The sequence below is a fragment of the Gopherus evgoodei genome, chromosome 3 (genome assembly GCF_007399415.2).
Source record: "Gopherus evgoodei ecotype Sinaloan lineage chromosome 3, rGopEvg1_v1.p, whole genome shotgun sequence".
NCBI lineage: Eukaryota > Metazoa > Chordata > Testudines > Testudinidae > Gopherus > Gopherus evgoodei.
The window spans coordinates 33,874-57,248 of record NC_044324.1 but is presented as its reverse complement, the minus strand read 5'-3'; the positions used below and the strand labels follow the sequence as shown (position 1 = coordinate 57,248).

Genomic DNA, 23,375 nt, shown 5'->3' with positions numbered 1-23,375 from the left:
CACAGGGACCCCTAGTCTGAGCCGAGTAAGGAGCCATTTAAGCCAGCCATAGCCACCTCCAAGGGGAACTTGTTTTCATACTTGGGAAGAGATTGAGGGGAGGATTTTATCTAAGAGATAAGGTAGGAATTTGCCCTCACCTGTGCTAAATAAGTGGCCTATAAAAGGGGCTGACCTCTGCTTAATGAGCAGAGCAGCTGTGGCTGGTTAGTCTGGCAGGGAGGATTGTCTGAGGTGGTGAGTATAGGTAAGACTTTGTGGGAAGAGTTATAGTGGAGTGAGATCAAGGTTTGGTGTTTAAAACTAGCCTGAGAAACACTTAAAGTGATTATGTCTCTGGGATTCTTTAGTTGGTGTCTGGTTTCTAGCTTTAACGCTGGCCTCTCTTTACTCAGAGGTTAGGGGCTGGAAGGGGGAGTAGCTGCTGTGGAAGCCTCCTCCTGAGAAAACTGGAGGTAAGTGGGTGTTAAAAAAACTAAAGGCAACCCAAGCTTCTGAAGTGAGCGGTATCACTACTTGAGTTGAGATCTTGGGAAGGAGGGGTAGAGAGCTAGCAAAGGCTTTTACAATATATTCAGGGGGAGGCTTTCTAGCCCCCTTAGCTGTTGAAGCTGTGATAACAGCAATACCTATGTTTTCTACTGAGCCAAAACACCTACGTAGCTCAAAGTGCTTGATACTTGGTAACAGAGCAGTGCAATGCTGTCCCCATTTCATGGCTGTAATGCTGCAGTCTGTGTGCTGGGCTATGAGTCAGGTCCTTAGGGTGACCAGATAGCAAATGTGAAAAACTGGGATGAGGGTTGGTGGTAATAGGAACCTATATAATAAAGATCCAAAAATTGGGACATCCGGTCACCCTGCAGGTCCTTGGGCTGACCCACTAAGGCAGGAGTTCATTGAAGATTAGGGTTGGAAGCGATCTCAAGAGGTCATCTAGTCCAACCCCCTGCTCAAAGCAGGACCAACACCAACTAAATCATATCAGCCAGGGCTTTGTCAAGCTGGGCCTTAACCTTTAAGGATGGAAATTCCACTGTCTCCCTAGGTAACCCATTCTAGTGCTTCGCCACCCTCCTGGTGAAATAGTGTTTCCTAATATCCAACCTAGACTTCCCTGACTGCAACTTGAGACCATTGCTTCTTGTTCTGTCATCTGCCACCACTGAGAACAGCCTAGCTCAGGGGTGGGCAAACAACAGCCCATGGGCCAGAACTGGCCTGTGAGCTCCTACTGGGAAGTGGGATCTGGGGCTTGCCCTGCTCTGGTGATCCAGTTGGGTGCTGGGTTGGGGGCTGCACCATGTGGCTCCTGGAAGCTGCAGCATGGCCCTGCTCTGGCTCCTACATGTTTCAATAGCCCGCTCTGGCACGCCAATAGGAGCTGCAGGGGCAGTGTCTGCAGATCGGGCAGGATGTAGAGCTACTTGGCCGCACCTCTGTGTAGGAGCCAGAGAGGGGACATGCCACTACTTCTGGGAGCTGCTTGAGGTAAGTGCCACTCAGAGACTGCACGCTTGGGAATCTCCCCTGCCCCAGCCCTGATCCTCCTCCTCTCCAAACCCCTCAATCCCAGACTGGAGCACCCTCCTACACCGCAAAAGCCTCATGGCCAGTCATGGGTGGCAAGTTTGTAGAAATTTAGGTGGTGCCCAGAACCTGCCCCCACCTGCCTAAGGCTCTGGGAGAGGGCTTGGGGTGGGAGGTCTGGGGTGAAGATTCTGGGCTGGGGATTAGCGTGCAGGATGCAGGCTTTAGGGATGGAGTTTGGGTGCAGGGGGTGGGTGTGAAGGGGGAGGGTGTGCACCCCCTGGGAGGGAGTTTGAGGATAGGAGGGAGTGCAGGGGTGAGGGCTGAGGATGAGGGATTCATGATGCAGGAGGGGGCTCAGGGCTGGGGCGGAGGATTAGGGTGCGAGGGGATGAGGGTTCTGGCTGGGGCTGGGGGATGAGGGGTTCATGATGTTGGGGGGGCTCAAGGCTGGGGCAGAGGATCAGGGCTCTGGCAGGGGCTGAGGATTAGGGTGCAGGGGGATGAGGGCTCTGGCTGGAGCTGAGGATTAGGGTGTGGGGGGATGAGGGCTCTGGATGAGGATTAGGATGTGGGGGGGGTGAGGGCTTTGGATGGGGATGAGGGTTTGGGGCCTGGAAGAGGCTCAGGGCTAGGGCGGAAGGGCAGGGTAAGGGCAGCCTACCTTGACAGTAGGGTGTGGCAGGCACTAGGACCCTGGGGCAGCAGGCGCAGCAGGGGAGGGGGGTGGTAGGCGGGGGCTGGGACCTGCTCCAGGCAGGGACACGGTGGGCGGGGGGGAACCCGCGGGGTCCAGGGCCCGATCCAGGCAGGGCCGGGGGAGAGACCCAGCTCCAAATATTGCTGGAGCAGGGCCCCCTGCCCTGAATATTCCTGGAGCCCGAGCACCGCAAATGTGTATAACCTGCTGCCTATGTCTCCAGTCTCACCCCAGAGCCCTCATCCCCTCCTGCACCCCAACCCCAATTTTGTGAACATTCATGGCCCACCAAACAATTTCTATTCCGTGATGTGGACCTCAGGCCAAAAAGTTTGCCCACCCTGACCCTAACTCCATCCTCTTTGGAACCCCCCTTTTGGTAGCTGAAGGCTGCTATCAAATCCCCCCTCGCTCTTCTCTTCTGTAGACTAAATAATCCCTCTTCCGTCAGCCTCTTCTCTTAAATCATGTGCTCCAGCCCCCTAATCATTGTCTCTGCCCTCTGCTGGTGTAGCTGGGGGGGCCCAAAACTAAGTGCAATACTCCAGATGTGGCCTCCCCAGTTCTCAATCATTTCTTTCTGAGCCCCCCACAACATCCTCGTTTAAAAACTTCACAGCCCACTTGTACCACAACAATGGCCTTTTCTGCATATAAAAGCCAGGACCAGCATTAGGGGGTCGCAAGCAGGGCAATTGCCCAGGGCCCTATGCCACAGGGCTTCCCGTGAAGAGAAGTTGCTCAGGCTTCAGCTTTAGCCCTGGTTGGCGGGGCTTGGAGCCCCTGACTTCCACCCCATGCAGTGGAGCTTTGGCTTTCCGCGTGCCAGCAAGGCTAATGCTGGCCCTGCTTGGTGGGCACCCTGGACCCCTGGCTGAGAACCACTGCTGTAAGGCACTGGGGACCTGATCTGCCTGTCTAGCCCCGGGCATCAATGCAAAGTGGCTGTTAAATGCCACTAGCCCAGGATGGCTTTACAATGCTATGAAATGACAGCATGATTCACAAGACAGGTCTGGTGGGCCCTCTGCAGGCAGCATGGTTGTTGTTGGTGCTATTTTCATGGCTGTGTCCAGAGGCAAATCTACTGCTAGAGTCGTGGCTGGGGAAGGAAATTCTCCCCCTCTCCCTGCCCCTTCAAAGCTTTTGCCAGAAGCCTTGCTTTATTCCCCCTCCCACAGTTATCTCTGTGGATAGAGCACTGGACTGGGACTCAACAAACCTGGGCTCTATTCCCCATGCTGCCACTGGCCCGTTGGGTGACTCTGAGCAAGTCCTTCCCCTCCATGTGCCTCCAATGCCCATTGATAAAATATTGCAGAGCACGATGAAAGAGTGAGGTATTTATGATGTTGGGGAGGGAGAGAGGGGCATCCATTGGCTTAGCTATAATGGTATAACACTAGATTAGCCCTGCCAGTCAGCTTCCCAGCGTAGCCAAGGAACACTGCTCAAATGGAGCACGATTCTCTTAGTGCTTTGCACATGCATTAGGGCGGAGCCTCACCGGGTGTCTCTGGAGAACCTTCAGGAGTCCTTATGATACAGAAAGCAGCACTTAGCACTGCAAACACTCTCCACTTGGGCCATGGCTACACTGGAAACTCAGAGTGCTGCCACAGGCAGGGCTGCCCAGAGGATTCCGGGGCCGTCCACGGCAGGTGGCTCCGGTGGACCTCCCGCAGGCGTGCCTGTGGAGGGTCAGCTGGTCCCCTGGCTCCGGTGGAGCATCTGCAGGCATACCTGCGGGAGGTCCACCGGAGCCGAGGGACCGGCAAGCAGCAGGGCGCCCCCCCGCGCGTCGAAATGTCTAGAGCCGGCCCTGTTCGGCGGTGGGGAGCCCTTCCGTTCCGGGACCCACTGCCGAAGTGCCCCGAAGACCCGTGGCGGGGGCCCTCCGCCGGCGAGTTACCACCAAAGCAGGACCTGCTGCTGAAGTGCAGCCTGCTCTTCGGTGGTAATTCGGTGGCAGGGGACCCTTGCCGCGGGTCTTCGGGGCACTTTGGCGGTGGGTCCTGGAACGGAAGGGCCCCCCACCGCCGAATTACTGCCGAAGACCGGGTTGCGCTTCGGCGGCAGGTCCCGCTTCGGTGGTAATTCGCTGGCGGGGGGTCCTTCCCCCCGGAGCGGAAGGTCCCCCCTGCCGGCAAAGACCAGGAGCGGAAGAAGCTCTGGGGCCCGGCCCCGCAAGAGTTTTCCAGGCCTCCTGGAGCAAGTGAAGGACCCCGCTCCAGGGGCCCCAAAAAACTCTCGTGGGGGCCCCTGTGGAGCCCCGGGGCAAATTGCCCCTCTTTCCCCCCCCCCCCGGGCGGCCCTGGCCACAGGAGCGCTTCCATGGCAACCTTTGAAGTGCGAGTGTGGAGCGCTGCAAATACTCCACCTCCATGAGGGGATTAGCTTGCAGAGGTTTACACTGGTTCTTTACAACAGTGTTTTCTCTCACTCCTGAGCAAGAAAGTTGCAGCGCTGTAAAGTGCCAGTGTAGCCCTAGCCTTGGAGACAGACTGGGGCCTGGCCTACACTTAAAACTGAGGTGGCCACAGCACAGGTGCTGGAGGAGGTGGCTTTCCTGGAGCGACAGGAGGAGCCTGTCTCACAGTGTAGGCTGTATCTGAGCTATGAAGTTACGCCAACATAATTACAGCCCCGTGGTTACGCTGCTATAGACCAGTGGTTCTCAACCTATTTACTGTTGTGGGCTGCATCCAATACTACCTGTGTGGCCCTGAGGATGTCATGGACTGCAGCTCTGGGCTCATTGGGCCACGCAGGCTGAGAACCACTGCTATAGACACTGTAGTGCAGACCAGCCCTTGCACTTCAATAGCTATCTGCATCTCCAGCTGGGTGTCATCTGAAATGTCCATTTTTTTTTGGTGATAACCATGCTCCCAGCCTTGTCTGCCTGCCGGTGTGTCTGAAACGGCTCTTTGCCAGCTCCCCGCCATCCCCATGGCAGGTGGGCACTGCTACTAATGCGTGTGGCTCTTGCCTTGACTCTATGGAGCCTGGTGTCTAGCTAACACCCCAGCTCCTGGAGATGTGATGCTGGGAGGATGCTGCTGGCCTTCAGTTACCTATGGTCAGGCCTTGTTGTAAGGGGGTGGCTGGCCCCTCACTGGGGTTCCTGGGTTGACCCTCTCCCGATGCCCAAAGGAAAGGGCCAGTGAGAGCTCGAGATCCTGAGACTGACAGTCCATAAAGCCAATGAAAGCATCACCCCAGGCAGCCTACCCCTCTTTCTGGCCTCACTAACTGTATCATGTGACTTCTATTATGAAGGTGTGATGGATCCTGAGCGGCTCATCCCGTGCCCCTATGACAAAAATCACCAGATCCGAGCCTCCAGGTTTCCCTACCACTTGGTCAAATGTGGAGAGGTAAGAGCAAACTACTCAGTGGGACAGAGTCTGAGGTGCCCAGAGGAGATGGCCACCTGTCTTTGTTCCCTGCAACTATTTTCCTCTGCCTCCAGTGCAAACCCCAAATGGGAAATGACTGCCTGGGAAGGAGCACTGCAGAAAAGGACCTGGGGTTTATAGTGGATCATGGACTAAATATGAGTCACAATGTAATACTATTCTGCAATGTAACAGCAGGAGTATTTTTGTAAGCAAGACCGAAGTAATTCTTCACCTGTACTCAACACTAATAAGGCCTGAGCTGGAGTATTGAGTCCCATTCTAGGCCTCTCACTCCAGGAAAGATGTAGACAAATTGGAGACAGTCCAGAGGAGAAAAACATAACCTGCAAGGAACAGTTGAGAAAATTGGGTTTGTTTAGTCTGGAGAAGGGGGGTTGCTAATACGTCTTGAAGTAGGTGAAAGTTGTTATAAAGAGCAGAGTGATCAATTGTTCTGTCCTTAGTGGATAAGGGGAACAAGAAATAATGGGCTTATATTGCAGCAAGGCAGGGTAAGGATTATCTAGGGAGACTTTTTAAGAATGGGTTAGATGTCTAGCCCAGGTGTTTAACACTTAGTCCTGACTCCATGCAAGGGATGGACTAGATGACCTATCAAGGTCCCTTCCAGACCTGCATTTGTGAGTCTCACACTTGGAGCTTATCTTCACTGCCCAGTAAACTCAGGTGTTGCCCCTACCCTGGTTCCTGTCCATCCACACAAACCCTCTGGCCCATCATAGAATATCAGGTTTGGAAGGGACCTCAGGAGGTCATCTAGTCCAACCCCCTGCTCAAAGCAGGACCAATCCCCAGACAGATCTTTTGCCCCAGATCCCTAAATGGACCCCCTCAAGGATTGAGCTCACAACCCTGGGTTTAGCAGGCCAATGCTCAAACCACTGAGCTATTCCCCTCCCCCCATATGTGGTGGTGGTGGTGGTGCTGCTGCTGCTTCTTCACACTTGAGTGAGCCCAGCTCAAAGTGGAGTAAGAAAGGGTCTGATTGCTTCTCTTGGGAATCTGCCCTCTCTGCACCGAAGAGCCAGACTTAACCTGACAGTCCTCTAATGCTTTCCCATAATTCACTGGGGGTAAAATCATAGAGCCGCTCAGCTGAGAACCAGCAGTACACCCCCGTGTGTGTGTGTGTGTGTGCGTGCGCATGCCCCCTCCCCCAAGATGAGAGCCTTGAATGAGTGAATGTGGCCTCAGCAACTTGGGCAGGGCTCTGTGGTCTGGCTGTTCACCTGGGCTAGGCCAGCCCAAATGCTGATCATTTGCAGTTAGCCCTTGGAGACACCTGTACTTCAGGGCAGCTTGGATCCAGGCCTGCCGTGTGGCAGCAGGGCCCCTTAGTGAGGTTACACTAATGTCCCTTTAGGATACTCTGGCAGTACTTCCTGGCTGTCTCTGCATAGCGGCATCTTGTGGTTTCTCTTCCAGAATAACAAGAAAAGAGCCAAAGAGCTGGCCACGTGCCCCTACAATGCTCGCCACAAAGTCCCAAAGCAGGAGCTCCAGCTGCACATCTCCACCTGCACAGACAACCAGGAACCAGAGCTGTTCAGTGGTAAGCTGGGGGGGTGGTGGTGCAAGGGGTGCACGCCTGCTTTAATACATGTCTGCTCCTGCTGACTGACTTGACTTGCCCCAGCCTAGGGAGGCTGGTCTAGGGCATTTTGCTCTGGACACCAGCACAAGCCCCAAGCAATCTGTAGCTCCTGGGATGAGTGTAGGTATGCACACAACTGCTGTGGATGCACTTGCTCTGAGCAAGGCTGAGTGCTGTTGCCCAGCACATCCTTCTGTTCCATCACAGTGCTGGTGTAAGGGGACTTGTCCCCTTACTAATATTCATAGAATATCAGGGTTGGAAGGGACCTCGAGGTCATCTAGTCCAACCCCCTGCTCAAAGCAGGACCAAGCCCCAGACAGATTTTTTTGCCCCAGATCCCTAAATGAGCCCCCTTAAGGACTGTACTCACAACCCTGGGTTCAGCAGGCCAATGCTCAAACCACTGAGCTCTCCCTCTCCTGGTAGGGGTGTTTTGGTTGCTAGCTCCCAGTACCACAGAAAGGGGAAGGGTCGATGGGAAACCAGGACCCTGAGACTGACAGTCCCCAGGGGCAATGGGGAGAGGCCAATGCTCCAGGTCAGCCTAATGGGCAGGGCAGGGCAGGCTAGTCATGGGGTCAGGAGACCATGGTGGGTCCCATTCTCTGGGTGAGCTGGAATTGCCTGGGTTAGGCAGAGTGGGGCTGAGCTAAGGAGGGAGCAGGGGCCCAAGCTGAGCTGGGGAGCAGAGCTGTGCCTGATCCAGACAGGCCAGAAAAGCAGCCCAGGGAGCTGGAGGCAGAGCAGCAGTCAGGCTGAGGCAGAGTGATGGAGCTGGGGCTGGAGCAGTCTGGAGCTGGGTGTGGAGAGCAAGGGGGGGATGACCCTGGGCAGTGGGCCCAGCCCAGGGAGATGCCTCAGCCAAGAGGCTCTGCAGGCCAGACTTGAAGAGGGATTGTAACCCCGATAGGGTGGGGGTGATGCTAGGAAGAAGGGTCCTGCCACCTAGAGCCTGAGGCTACCTCCAGAGCAAGTATCCAACCCACAGCATCCCTGCAGCACAGCCAGGGCCTGAGAAGGTGGCTTGGGACCTACAAGGAACAGACTGTGAACTGCCCTGACATCCCAGAGACACTGTTTGTGAAGTTCCCTGCCACAGAGCGGGGTGATGTTTCCTTTAACCTTCCCATTTTTCCTTATTCCTTTTTAAACTAATTGCTGATCTAAATAAACTGTATTTGCTTTAAATCCTATGTAGTGATCAGTGGGTCAGGGAAGAGTCCAGTGCGGAGAAAGTACCCCAAACTGGGGACACCCTAGTCCCTGTCCTAGGTGACCACAGCAAGGTTGGAGATAGAGCCCCCTCATCCCCACCCCCTAGAAATCCTGGGCCCAGCCTTGTTGGGGTTATGAGGACTCTGCCAGACAGAAGAGTGCATGGGGAGTCCTTGAGGACAGAGAGGCCTCTGGGTAAAGGAAGTGAGAGTGAGGACTCAGATCCTTCCACTAGCCCATTTCACAGTGCAGACACCAGGAAAGTTCCCCACAGTAGCAGGACCATTCCCCTGCTTACACTGGTATCAGCAGCAGGTGTTGGCTTAGCTGCACTAGTATAAATTGTGAACATGCAGAGTTTGCTATAGTGGCTGAAGTCCCAGCACAGAACAGAAGTTGGCTAGAAATCCCTTCCCCCTCTGCAATGTCCATGGCCAGCTGTTCATTTTGGGCAGGCTAAGGAAATATCCTCATGGCTGGCTTGGAGATGTGGTCACTGCCTGGCACAGTGGGGCAGGTTACCTGGTGTGACGAAGTGGGAATGTTCATACAGTTTTCTCTGAATACTGTGTGGGTGCCTGAGTTTCCCCTGGGAGAAGGGGGTGTGATTGTTGCAGAGCCCTAGAGGGCAGATGTGGTGCTGTCTGGACAGAAAATGGCTGACACTGTCTCCTGGCAGCTAATGACCTGGGCCCCTCCTCTACAAAGGTGCCAGCTGAAGGTGTTGGAGAACAAAGATCAGGTGACCTCCTGGCCTGGGAAAGGGGCAAAGCCTGGAGGAGGAGGGGCTGGAGAGTTGCAGTTTGGGGCTGGCTGGGGGGGACATGGAGTGAGTGCAGATGTGGGGGTCTGGTTCACTGCCCCCCAAAATAGACCCACCTGAGGGGTCCTGTACTCTGTACCTACCAGCTCTGTTTTACTGGCTGGCTGAGTCACGTCTCACTGTGAAGTTAGGGTGCAGGACCCTCTGGCTTCCCCAGGACCCCGCCCAGTTGGACCCGCTGTGGGAAGCGCACAGAGAGGCGGAGGATGCTGAATGCTCCAGGGTCAGACCCAGGAAGGGGAAGCCGTGTGAGCTTCTTGCCCTGAAGACAGTCTGCTCACAGAGCGAAGACTTCACCAGAGTCCTGACTGGCTTTGTGGGGAGCAGTTCCAGAGCATTGCCCGGGGACTCCATGACACCTGGCATCACTGAAGAGTCGTGGTCTCTACCATCTGCTCACAGGGGCGGGAGCTACTGACCAGAGGGAGTCGGGGACAGCCTGCAAACCCGCATCCGGAGAGTGGAGCAGTAGGGGCCAGTGTTCCTGAAGTGCCCAACAGCAGGTTCAGGGTGTTGGGCCCTGCTGAACTGCTAACTAGGTGCTGAGGAGAGCCAGTGGGGAACATCAGTGAAGCATTTTTGTCAGAACGCTGATCTCTGTGAATGCCTCATGGGGAAGGATTCCTTGGGCTTGGACACACACTGCAATTTGGAAAATCTGAGTCCCATCCTTTTGGCTCTTGAAACCAGAGAATCCATTTTTCTAGCTCAAAATCAGGGCTGGCTCCAGGCACCAGTCAACCAAGCACTGTTTGGGGCAGCACCTTGGGGCAGGGTGGCGTTCGGGTTGGTTTGTTTGCTTTGGTGGCACGGCTCTCGGGGGGGGGGGGGGAGGGCTTTGGGCAGCACGGTGCTTGGGTGGGGTCTTGCGTGGCATGGTGCTTGGGGGGGGAACTTGGTGTGGTGCTCAGGGGCGGGGTCTTTGGGCGGTGCGGTGCTTTGGGGGCTTGCATGGTGCTCGGAGGAGGGGTGGGGGCTTCAGGTGGCACTCGTGGGGGCGGGACAGTGGGCCGGCACTCTTCTTTTTTTTGCTTGGGATGGTAAAAAAGTTAGAGCCAGCCCTGTTCAAAATGACAGTTTGAAACGAATCCATAGTTAAACAAAACATTTTCACTTGAACCAAATTGGGGCATGCGGGGGGAACTAGCTGATAAACTTGATGGATTTTTTTTTTTGTTTGGCTTTTATTGTGTCCCTCTTTGGGACAGGAAACTCACATTTCCTTGGGCAGGAATTGGCTTTCCTGTCCCAGCTGTGCTGAGAACCTGGCCCCATGGCTGTACTGAGAACTCTGGAGATCAGTGTGTGTACTGATCCCCTTAGGGCCAATGGCATCAGCTCTACATGAGCCCCATTTATAGCAGGGGAACCATATTGGCCCCATTGTGTAATGTCAGGGTGATTGTGGAGAGTTCTCTGGTCTTCCCAATTAGGGCTGTTGGGCTGTAGGAGCCAACACTTCTCAGCTTGTCAAGCTGTTTGGCTTTTAAAGGCTTCTCCATTCTGTGCATGGCAGGAACTTGGGGGAAGATGAGCTTGTGCCCTGGGGAACAAAGGCTGTCCAGCTGGCTGGAGTGAGCTGGGGCCAGTGTAGGAGAGTAGAGACTCTGGGCACGTTTCAGTCTGACCTGGGCCTGGCTAAAATCTGCTTCACTAAGGAGCATCTCCAGTTGTAATGCTGGGCCTCTGACTAACAGAACTGAGCCCTGATCCGTGTAAACAACCATGTTTCAATCCTAGACAAGCTACCCTGCTTCTCCTCTTCCTTCCAGCCCTGTAACATGTCTCCTCTGCTTGCAGGGACATCAATGACTTTCAGTCCCAAGAAGGAACAGAATGAGACCCCAAGATCCTGGCAGTGTCCCCCCTGCCAGGAGGATTGGGAGGCAGGTGAGTATCCATGAAGAAACTCTTGTCTCAGTCACTGGCATGTGGCACCTATGGCTTACAGGACTCGACTGAAGCTGTGGTGCTATAGTGTAGGTACCTATTGCAATAGTGGAATGGGTTTTTCAGTCCCTATAGTTAATCCACCTCCTCAAGGATGCAGCTAGGTAAGTGGAAGAGGTCTTTCATTGACCCACCAGAGTCTATACCAGGGTTTAAATTGGCTTAACTACATCTCTCAAGGGATGAATGTTTCACACTCCGAAGGGACATAGCAAGGTCGGCGTAAGTTTTAGTGTAGACCAGGCCTTAGAGCGTGAAACCACACACCATGCTGCCTTTAGCATTACCAGTCACTACTGTACATTGTCTGCGCATGGAAGCTGACTGGCATAGCTATGGTCTAAAACAGTGATTCAGTGATACTTGCCTGAGTGTTTCAGAATCCATGACTTCAATTCCAGAATAATTCATGTGCTTCATAAGTGAAGTAATCCTGGAATAAAATCATGCTTGTTTTGAAATAGTGCCCAAATGAGGTGGGGGCTATTATCCCAGAATAGCTACTCTGGTCAACTCCCCCTGTAGATAACCCAGATTTGACCACTGTGGGCTTTTGCTTTAAATAAGATTAAAGGTTTGGTGTTTGTGGTGGCTAATGTTTCACTCGACCAGTTTAACCCATGCTAAAGTACAACTGCTTTGTCTTGACTCGTTTATTAAACTACACTGTATAATGCAATACTTAGGCCATGGCTACACTAGAGAGTTGCAGCGCTGGTGAGGGGGTTACAGCGCTGCAACTTAGGATGTGGCCACACTTGCAAAGCACGGCCAGCGCTGCAACTCCCTGGTTGCAGCGCTGGCTGTACACCCGGTCGAGCCTCGAGTGTAGGGTGTAGATCTGGCCTCCCTTACCCTGCCTCTCTCATCCTTGGACGGGCGCTGCTGCACCAACACCACAAACATCTCACGAGTTGTCAGCAGTGTGGTCAGGACAAGTCTCTTGCAAGTCTATATCCTGCTCCAACCCTCTGTGCCAGGCCCCCGCCTGTCAATTACAAGCCTAACTGTTGTGCAGGTATAAAACCTCTCTGGGCTGTTACTGAGGGCCTGAGCATGTACCGTTCAGGGTGTTGGCAGTGCTCCCAAATCCCAAGAGAACCCCTTCCAACAGACCGTCTAGCACATCTGGCTTTGTGATTCCTCTGCATGCCCATGCCCCTTATAACTCAGGAGGGCAGCAGGAGCAGGGCTAGCACTGTGGGCACCCATAAGAGTGTCCAGACTGGGTCAGACCAATGGTCCATCTAGTTCAGTATCTGGTCTTCTGACAGTGGCTAGCACCAGCTGCTTCAGAGGGAGTGAACAGAACACGTCCACTTCCAAGTGGTTCACTCCCAGCTTCTAGCAGTTAGAGGCTTAGGACACCCAGAGCATGGAGTTGCATCTTCCTTCTAAAGCACAGCTCAGGAGAACTCTGGAACAGGATCTGTTCCAAGTAAGTTGTCTGGGGAAAGAGCAGGGCCAATGGCCTCCTGTTCATGTGATCTGAGAGTGTAGAGTCTTGGTTTGTTCAAACCGGTCCAGAAGCCTTTCATTGTGCACTCACACTAGGCTTTTCCTCCTCAGACGCAGATGAGCCTGCTGTCACTTCTCCTTTTGTTCTTGGCTTCAAGGCAAACTGTACCTTAAGTGCAAGTCAAAGGTAAGAGCTAACTCTCCTCTTGTGTTTTCTAGCAGCCACTCTGCACCCCTTTGGGAAAAGAGGGCCACAGATCAGGCTGGGTCCCCCACCGGTGTGAATGTCCCAGCTCTACTATGAGAGGGGTAGCCATGTTAGTGTCAAGAGCTATGGCACTGGTAACTTTATTGCAAGTCTCATGATCCTTGGTGGCTTTTTTTGTAAAGCCCCAGGAGCTGGGAAGCTAAGAGTGATTTCAAACATGTGTCTAGATGTGCCCTCCCCTGGCTGAGAGGAAAGGTTGAAAACATGGACTGTGTAAGCCTATATACTCTGTAACCAGCAGGCAAAAATAAACCAACTCCCAAGATTTCATGGGGTTTTGGAGCCTGACTTTTAGGTTGGTTTGTGTTTAACACTTGGGGCTGGCCTCACCATCTGGCCAGCTGGACTCTTGCCCCTCCAACAGCTCTGTGCACTCCGGCAATAGTCACTCTTGGATGATGCTGTTCTAGTTGGGCAGCCAGAAATCTAACAGAACTTCCCTAGACACACCCCTGCAGTACCCAAAGCTGTAATGGGCTGGCTTCTGCTCATGTTACACCTGTACAGCCTGACTAAGAGCTGCAGATTGCATGGGCATAACTGAGGTCAGAACTGGGCCAGTATATGGGTCTGCTGGGCATAAATGGAGCCACCAAGAGAGCTACTTGGAGACTCCTGCCTGAGTTTGCAGGAGTAGGAAAGAACGGATGTGCCCAGGTCTCAGATAATGTGGACACTGTATGGGAAGGATGAAGATACAAACCTTAGAATATATACACTCTTGATTGGGACTTGGAGGACTCTGTTTTGGAGCCGTTTGTGCTAAGTCAGCCTCAGTAAGGGCCTAACAGGCTGTGAGAGCCTCTGTGAAACCACTGAGGAGCCCTGAGGACAGGGAAACTGAAGCTGGCCTTGCCAGAAGCAGATGCTTTGGAGGCAGCAATCCTGTTAGAAATACATTGCTCTGTTCCTGTTACCTTCTCCCCATGTGCCTGAGGGAGGAAGCCCAACTCAATTTCTGTTCCTTTGGGTCTATCAGGATCCAAAATGTCTGATGGCAGGACCAGAGTCTGTGAAAGTCCATTAGCAATTTCACAGGCATCGTGGAGCTTCTCGTAGCTTATACCCTTGTAACTGAGATCATGGGGGCTCCTTGGCCCTTCTCATGGCTTAGGGCTTTGTTCACTTGCAGTGCTACAGCTTTAGTGAAGACACTATGTGGCAATGGGCGGGCGTAGCTAACCCACCTACCTGGGAGGTGGTAGCTATGTCGATGGGAAAAGCTCTCTTGTTGACCCAGCACTGTTTCCCTGGGGGGCTAGGGCGGTATAGCTGCATGTCTCAGGAGGGAAGTGGGGGTGCAGGCATTCACCTGGCCTCGGACAATACAGTGTGGCGAGTCAGTAAGCTCGTGAAGCCTGGCAGTTACAGGGCACTGGGGCAGGGGATCCAGAGTTCAGTGGAATAGAAGCCACACTGTAGCATTGGGGGACAAACAGCTGAACACCAGCGATACAAGGGGGGGGGAGAGGGGTCTTACTGGAAGTGAATCGTTCCCGAAGGGAACACAGGCTGAGTTCCAAGGCAAGAGTGGATATGCAGGAGCAGTCGGCTGTTGCCTGCTTCACCCTGAAATCCTTGTTTGAGTGTAACAACATGTCTCGCTCCTTCTCCTGTTTAACACATGGCTGGTACCCCATGGCAGCAGGAAATGCCAACTTAAGCCAGTTAATGTAAATGTGCTTTCTAAGCAGGGTCTGAGTGGTGGTACCATCTGGGGACCTCAGATGGGGAGGAGGACCCTGCTGTGCTAGGGGGTGGGCAAACAAGCCAGACTGTTCATGCCCCAGAGAGCTCGTGGTCCAGCCGCTGTGGGCACATTCTCCACAAACCCTCCCGGCCAGGAGTAAAATCCATGCAGGTGCCTGAACAGCTGCTGTTTGCCAAGGTGGGAGGGGGCCATTGTTCACCTGGGCTAAAGGTCCAAGCTGATGTGTGGGTTGCCCTGGGAAGGCACATGGCAGCTTACAACCAAGTCATTGCCCCTGCCCTGGGGACAAGACTTCCCTGTTACCAGGGTATTGTGGGGAAACAATCCAGTGCACGCTGACATGGAACAGCATAGAGACACACTGCCAGGAATCCCTAAGGATCCTCAAGCACATGATGGTGGTAATCCCAGGGAATGCCATGGGGGTCCTTTTTAGAGCTGCTTTCAGAGCTGGGTAACCTGGACTAAGGTGGGGACATGCTGACAAGTCTCATCTAGCTGCATGTGGGGTGGGGCTTGTGGAGGCAGCTCCCAAAATGCAAGCATGTCCTATGGACTATCTGGCACCCTGACACGGGCCATGCTAACCGCTCACCCTGGTGTATGTGTACTAACTCCTCTCCATTTTCATCTCATTGATCAGTGTTGGTGAGACAGGCCGGGATAGAAACCAGCAAATGCAGGCCATGAGCACCACAGCAGCGTGGACTCTGAAGGGTCTCTCCTGGAGAAATGGTACGGGGTGGGGGCACTAAACTATTCTGTGTGGGAGGTGGGGAAGGGTGATGACCAGCTTCCGAATTATCAAGTTATCACAAGAGCTCAGCTGCACTGGGTCAGCCCTGGGTCTTACTGTACTCGTGTCCTTGTACTCACCTCTAGGACATTTGCTGTCTGGTCTCTAAAGGGAAGAAACCCCTTTATTTCCAGTTACTAAGGTACTTGCTCAAGGCACACTGCTTTCGTGAGCAGAACATGTCCTGTAGCTGGGAGCCAACAATCCCATGGAACGGGGGAGCAAAGGAGGGTGGAGGGTACCAGCAAAGCTGCTCCCTGCCCAAAGTGAATGTTACTGAACTAGTCACTTCCTCAAAGCTCGGTGTCCTAGAGGACTTTCCTCCACCGCTAGAAACAGGCTGATGTTGCTTTTGAGTCAGAAGTGCTCGGGGGGCAGGGGGGCTATATAGCACACACCAAATTGTATAAGTAACATGTGACCTAAGGCCTGGTCTGTGTACAGATCTTGTCCTGGGGCAGTTAGATCAGTGAGGGGTGTGACTTTTTAGCACTGTAGTCCCCAGTACCACCCCTAGAGTGGATGTCATTCTATATCTTTATACCAGTAGAGTTTATTCCGCTTCTCGTATAGGAATAGCTATCCCAGGACTAGCACTCCTATACCAGCGTAACTGCCTCAACACTAGGGTGCATCATTTTAACAGTACTGGTGGCTCAACCCTTTGATTCAATGCCTTGGCTTCTGACTCTGGAAACATGGTCTTCATCTTCTGTAACCTTGGCATAACTCAGGGTATGTCCAGACTACCTGCTGGATCAGCAGGTAGCGATCAATTTATCGGGGATCGATGTATCGTGTCTTGTCTAGACGCAATATATCGATTTCCCCGAACGCGCTCCCGTCGACTCCGGAACTCCACCAGGGCAAGAGGTTGAAGCAGAGTTGACGAGGGAGCTGCGGCTGTTGATCCTGTGCCGTGAGGAAAGTCGAAATAAGATATGTCGACTTCAGCTGCGCTACTCCCGTAGCTGAAGTTGCATATCTTACATCGACCCCCCTGTGTAGACCAGGCCTCAATCATGGCATGTGCCATTACAGCAGGACTTGCTGTTTATAAATGTAGTACCTTCCCCTGCCTGTATTGTCATCATTCCTCTCTCTCTCCAGGCTCTCTGTGAGGCTCTTGCGATGGGAAGAAGCAGCCTGGAAAAGAGTCGAAGCTTTTAAACTTTTTGTCAGTATTTTTAAACTTGTAATTCCCCAGTGGCTGTTTTAGACATGTTCTTACTGTCCAGATTGAGAAATAAAATCTCCCTTTGTGTAAACAGTGTGATGTGGTGTTCTCTGCTTCCAGAAGAGACCATGTCAATGGCCTGACAGGTGCCGCAGTGCGCTTCTGAAAAGTGCATTTCCCATCTACTCTTCCTTCCCAACAGAGGTGGCTTGGATGGAACGAACCCTTCATTGCCTTTGAGGAGTGATTTAATAAGACTGAGACTCTTCAAATTGGAAAAGAGACAACACAGAGGGGAATATGATAGGCCTCTATCAAATCATGCCTCCTGAGGAGACAGGGAATAAGGAAGTATTATTTACTCGTTTTCATAACACAAGAACTAAGGGTCACCAAGTGAAATTATTAGACAGCAGTTTTAAAACAAACAAAAAAGGAATTATTTCTTCACGTAACACTCAACCTGTGGAACTCCTTGCCAGAGGAGGTTGTGAAGGCCAAGACTATAATGGGGTTCAAAAGAACTAGATAAGTTCATGGAGGATAGATCCTCCAACAACTATTAGCCAGGATGGGCAGGGATGGCATCCCTAGCCTTTCATTGACAGAAGCTGGGAATGAGCGACAAGGGATTGATCACTTGATGATTACTGGTTCTGTTCATTCCCTCTGGGACACTTGACATTGGCCACTGACAGAAGACAGGATACTGGGACAGATGGACCATTGGTCTGACCCAGTATGGCCGTTCTTATGCCTCTTAAGATCTAGTGGCTCCTTATAACCTGACCTAGTTATCACAGGCCAGGAATTTCACTATGTCACGGAGTCACCAGGCGATGCTCTGGAACTGCTCCCCACCAAGCCAGTCAGGACTTTGGGGAGCCTCCTCTCCCTTGGAGCAGACTTGTTCAGGGCAAGAAGCTCACACGTCTTCACCTCCTGGGTCTCTCCTTGGAGCATTCAGCATCCTCTGCCCCTCCAGGCGCTTCCCACAGCGAGCCTGCCTCAGCGGCGTCCTGGGGAAGCTACCGGGTCCTGCACCCCCACTTCGCAGTCAGACATGACTCTTAGCCAGCCAGTAAAACAGAGGTTTATTCGATGACAGGAACAGGGTCTAAAACAGAGCTTGTAGGTACAGAGAACCAGACCCTTTGGCTGTGTCCATTCTGGGGGGCAGTGAGCCAGACTCCCACGTCCGCCCTCAGCCAGCTCCAGACTAACAACCCCTTCCAGCCCCTCCTCTCTGCTCAGCCACTTTCCTGGGCCAGGAGGTCACCTGATCTGTCTCCAACACTTTCAGCTGGCACCTTTGCAGAGGAGGGACCCAGGCCATCAGTTGCTAGGAGACAGAGTGCCAGGCATTTAGGTGCACTGGCCCTTTGCTCTGCCAGATACTTCAGAACTGCCATGGGGACACTGAGGCACCAACACAGTATTCAGAGAAAACATTAAGAACATTCCCAGTTCGTCACATCTCTCCCCCCTTCTAGACTGAACTGAGCCAGGTCACTCCAGCCAGTGACCTGGGGAAGTTCGAACCCACCAACTTTCCCCTGGATGCCCCAGCATCTCTTCCATTCCTTGGTGTGAGTTACACCAGGACAGTCCAGTCTCACGCCCTCCCTTAGGTCGGGTGTGCTTGATGGCACTTGCAGGCCACATGTGGGAAGGTTTATGCAGCCCACACCCTTTGCCACCCCAATACCCCTGGGGTTCAAGCTGGGACTGGGTCTTTTCCCAGCCCTCTGGTCTGTGATTCGGGCTCTCTTGGTTAAGAGCCCCCATCTTGGCCTTGGCCAGCTCTGGCCTTGGGCAACTGCTTCCCACTTTGTGGCCCAGACACAACACCTCTGCTGTCCCCCCTTGCACTTTCCAGCTTTTAATGTCAGTCCCACCTCCTTGAGGCAGCCCAGCCCCCTCTTCACCTGGGACACCTGTTCCTCCCAGGTCTGGCTAAAGATGCACATGTTATCAGTGTCTGCCAGGGCCAAGTTCTCCACCGCCCTCTGCTTGTCTAGAATCTCCCCAGGCCTAGACATGGGGTCAGCATCAGACACTGTGATGGCTTTAAGCTTCTGATAGCCCCCATAAAACCAGATCATACTGTCTCCCTTGGGGATCAGCCCCATGAGTGAGGCCCATGGGCTGTAAAATGGCTGGATCCCATCTAAAGCCAGCATGTTCCTGACCTCTCTATCCAGGATCTGGGTTGCTTTCCCAGTGACTCTGAACGGGGAACACCTGATGGGGGAATTGGCTCCCACCTCAGGGAAGAGATCCCCCTGGGGGTCTTCCCCCTTCTCCATCCAATCCTCCCCCTTCAGGTCCAGGGGTGCCCTCACTCTCCTCGCATCCAGCAGCTCAAATGGGAAGAACCCTGTGGATTCCTGGGGCACTGCCAGCTGCCTCCCGATTCCCCCCAGTTCTACTTCCCCTTGGGGAGCCCATTCCCGGTACAGGAATCCCTTCTCCCGCAGGACTCTGTCCCTGCAGCCTTCCCCAAGGGGGTTTGCAGCGCTGTGGCCAGCAAGTTCCCTCAGCTTCTCCAAGGAGGGATCCCTCTGCAGCTTGGTCTGGGATTCAGCTGCTGGGGCAGGGAGTGGGACCTGTTCCCTCTCGCTGGCTGGGCCTGGGGTCACAGCCCCCCTGAGCCTTGTCCCTGGTAGCTCCCTCCCTGCTGTGTAATCACTTCCCAGCAGCACGTCTGGACCAGGCAAACCTGTTTGGCAGCCTACCTACCCTGCCCGGGTGTTCCCCCACTCAGCTGGGGTCTCAGCTCCCCCCATGCTCAGCACTGCCCTGGCTGTCCCAGTGGGGACAGGCAGCGAGCTCTCTGCTCTGGTCCCAGCATCAGAGCCAGCGTGAGCCCCCTCTCCGGTGTGCAGGGGGTCGGAGAGCATCTCTCCCTCCCACTCAGCCCCAGGGGGCTGGTTAGAGGTAGGCAGGTATCCTGAGCCCAGCAGCCCCTCCCCCATGCCAGCCAGGTTATTTGCATTTTCACTGACTATTTCCATCCTAGCCAATTGGTTCCCTGGATTTGAATTGGCCGTTACAGGAGTGGGGCCTGGATCCTGTCCCATGGGGAGACAGTCACCCCCCAACAGGGCCTCTGAGCCAATATCCTGGAGAGCCCCAACTGCCAGCCAGCCCGACCCATTCTCGGTCTGCACAGGGATCTGGGCCATAGGCAGGGCGAGGGGCTTCACCCCAGGGAACTTCACCCAGGTCCCACAGTCCCTCAGCATCTGGGGCTGCACCACCACAGTTCTCTCTGTCCCAGGGTCTCGCCCTCGCAGGTGTGTTTCCCCACTGACCCCTGGGCAGCCCCCTATGTCTCTCTGCTCCACCATCACCAGTCCACGCTGCTGCTGCTTCTCCTGCAGCTTTTCCTCGGGCTCTTGCTTTCTCTCACGGTCCTGTCGCTCTCTTGGGCTCTGCTCCAATCCCATCCGTCTCCGATCCCGATAGGGAACCCAATCATGAAGACCCTCGTCTGGTTGGGGACCAGACTCCCGGGGATGCCTGGCTGATGCTCCAGCTGCTCTCAGATCCTCTTGTAGCCCCATCTGGGCCAGGAATCTGCTCCTCAGAGTGGTCCTTCTCCTCCAACTGCACAATTAACTGTGCCTTGATGAACGTCCCCATGCGTAACCCTCTCTTTGTGCACAAGATCACAAGGTCCTTCTCAAGGAGATGGTGATAGGCCATCACTTCACCGTTCCCAAGTGGCTCTGGACTCACAGGCCTGTGTGCTCTTGGCTCCCCCATGGTTTCCAGGAAGAACCCCGGGTGTGCCAGCCCTTCTCGTGATCACCACCTCTTTGCCAGGGTCGAGCTGCAGACTCCTCCGCCCCTGGGACTGCTCCTGCAATCCCCAGGGGAACCCTGCTACTGCAAAGATCCTTCTCTCTCCCAAGGTCAAGCGGCAAGCTCCTCCGCCCCTGAGACTGCTCGCTGCAGTCCTCAGGGGGACCCCGTTACTCCAACAGTCCTTCTCGCTGGTCACACCCTCCCAGAGGTTAACTGCCTCCTGAAACCATCCCTCTCTGAGCCTTCAGCACGCCTGGTCCTCATTATCCCCCTTTGTTTTACTGCTCCCCAGTCACTTACCGCAAGCAGCGCCATTCACGGGGTGCAGTACGTCCCGCCGCTGCCACCAGTTGTCACGGAGTCACCGGGCGATGCTCTGGAACTGCTCCCCACCAAGCCAGTCAGGACTTTGGGGAGCCTCCTCTCCCTTGGAGCAGACTTGTTCAGGGCAAGAAGCTCACACGTCTTCACCTCCTGGGTCTCTCCTTGGAGCATTCAGCATAAGCCCCTCCGTGCGCTTCCCACAGCGAGTCCACCCCAGCGGGGTCCTGGGGAAGCCACCGGGTCCTGCACCCCCACTTCGCAGTCAGACATGACTCTTAGCCAGCCAGTAAAACAGAGGTTTATTCGATGACAGGAACAGGGTCTAAAACAGAGCTTGTAGGTACAGAGAACCGGACCCCTCGGCTGGGTCCATTCTGGGGGGCAGTGAGCCAGACTCCCACGTCTGCCCTCAGCCAGCTCCAGACTAACAACCCCTTCCAGCCCCTCCTCTCTGCTCAGCCCCTTTCCCGGGCCAGGAGGTCACCTGATCCCTTTGTCTCCAACACCTTCAGCTGGCGCCTTTGCAGAGGAGGGGCCCAGGCCATCAGTTGCTAGGAGACAGAGTGCCAGGCATTTAGGTGCACTGGCCCTTTGCTCTGCCAGATACTTCAGAACTGCCATGGGGACACTGAGGCACCAACACACGCTATTACCCCCATATCAAGCCTAGTAAACTGTTCGACTAAAGCATCTTCCAAAAGGCCTCCAGCCTGGATTTGAAGAGCCAGCCTCAGGGAAGGAGAATCCATCCCCTTCCCCTAGGAGTTTATTCCAAGGGTTAACCATCACCACCATGGACAAATGTGCCTGGTTTCTAATTTGAATGTTTGTCCGCTTTCACCTTCAGCTACAGCTTCTTGCTCTAACTTTCTCCTCTAGACTGAAGAGCGTTTTAGATCCCACTGTTTCTCCCAAGGGAGGTTCTCGGAGACCTCTCAATCGTGTTGATAAGCTGAACAGCCTGAGCTCCCTGGGTCGCACTGGAAGGCATTGAAGGCATTCTCCACCCCATGAACCATTTCTGTAGCCCTTTTCTGCACCCTCCTTAATTTTTCAACATTTATTTAAATTAGGGCTCTTGGTTAATTGCAGTTAACTCCCACAATTAATTCAAAACAATTAATTGCAATTAAGTGCACTGTTGCATTTCAATTGGCATTCTATTGTTTGTTAAATATTTTGCATGTTTTCCTATACTTTCAAATATATCAATTACAACATAATACACAGTAAACAGCGCTCTATTTTTTTTATTACAAATATTTGCGCTGTAAAAACAATTGGAAAAAATAGTATTTTTCAATTCCTATAGGTACTATACTGCAATCTCTTTATCATGAAAGTGCAACTTACCAATGTAGTGGGTTTTTTTTTTCTTGCATAACTGCACTCCAAAACAATGAAAAACTTTAGCCCCTACAAGTCCACTCAGTCCTACTGCTTGCTCAGCCAATCGCTGAGAGAAAGCAGTTTGTTTACATGTACAGGAGATAATGCTGCCCACTTCTTTAATACAGTGTTACCTGAAAGTGAAAACGGGCATTTGCGTGGCACTGTTGTAGCTGTCTGTGATGCTCTGTACCCCAGGGGAACACCCTGCAGCCCTATGTTCACCTTGTGTGGTATCCTGTGCAGAGTTTGTCATGTCAGGTGTCTTTGGAAGGCTCATAATGCACTGAGAATGGTGGTTATAGTGACGTTCTATTGAGGTTATAATTTCAGGTATATAGTTCTGAGGCTGAAAACGTATCCTCATGGCTTAAAACAAGCCCATGCAAAAACTCTCCAAGAACGGGGAGGCAGTTCACACCTCCTCAGGACATGGATGGGACAAACTCAGCCCAACTTCATAGGGACAATGGACACTGGCTCAGGCAGCAACAAAATCTGTTAGACCCTGCAGGGAGTCACCCCCTTCCTTTGTGCAGTTTGGGATTGCGATGGTGCAATGCTCACCTGACACTGGAGGTGGGGGGCAGGGGAAGCCAAGAGGAAAGAAAGGACATGATAAAAGGGAGACACATTTTGCCATACTCTCTCTTCCACCAACATCTACAGACACCGCCGCCATCAAGCGACTGAAGAGTTGATCAAAGAGGAGAGGCTGAATGAAAAGTAACCAGCCAGCCTATGGTGAGAAGCATCTAAACTCATGTCTACATCTAAAATTTTGCAGCGCTGGTTGTTACAGCTGTATTAGTACAGCTGTATAGGGCCAGCGCTGCAGAGTGGCCACACTTACAGCAACCAGCGCTGCAAGTGGTGTTAGATGTGGCCACACTGCAGCGCTGTTGGGTGGCTTCAAGGGGGGTTCCGGGAACGCGAGAGCAAACCGGGAAAGGAGACCAGCTTCGCTGCGGTTTACTCTCGCGTTCCCCGAACCACCCTGCAAACCGCAGGGAAGGAGACCTGCTTGCTCGGGGGTTCGGGGAACGAGAGAGCAAACCGGGAAAGGAGACCAGCTTCGCTGCGGTTTGCTCTCGCGTTCCCCAAACCACCCTGCAAACCACAGGGAAGGAGACCTGCTTGCTCGGGGTTCGGGGAACGAGAGAGCAAACCGGGAAAGGAGACCAGCTTCGCTGCGGTTT

At 53.5% G+C, this 23,375-nt stretch overlaps 1 protein-coding gene across 1 annotated transcript; it reads left to right on the top strand.

Annotated features, from left to right (window-relative positions):
- Positions 1-209: 209 nt before the first annotated feature.
- On the top strand, positions 210-16,697 carry LOC115649451 (gametocyte-specific factor 1-like). Its single transcript, XM_030558382.1, has 7 exons — positions 210-247; positions 5,513-5,610; positions 7,081-7,207; positions 11,091-11,180; positions 12,810-12,885; positions 15,321-15,412; positions 16,584-16,697. Exons 2-7 carry the CDS (start codon positions 5,518-5,520, stop codon positions 16,592-16,594), a joined length of 489 nt encoding a protein of 162 aa, XP_030414242.1. The 5' UTR covers positions 210-247; positions 5,513-5,517; the 3' UTR covers positions 16,595-16,697.
- Positions 16,698-23,375: the final 6,678 nt, after the last annotated feature.

Coding starts and splice junctions, on each gene's coding strand:
- LOC115649451 (XM_030558382.1), top strand. CDS start 5,518: ATGGATCCTGAGCGGCTCATCCCGTGCCCCTATGACAAAAATCACCAG. Junction 7,208..11,090: donor GGAACCAGAGCTGTTCAGTG/GTAAGCTGGGGG, acceptor CTCTGCTTGCAG/GGACATCAATGACTTTCAGT. Junction 12,886..15,320: donor ACCTTAAGTGCAAGTCAAAG/GTAAGAGCTAAC, acceptor CTCATTGATCAG/TGTTGGTGAGACAGGCCGGG.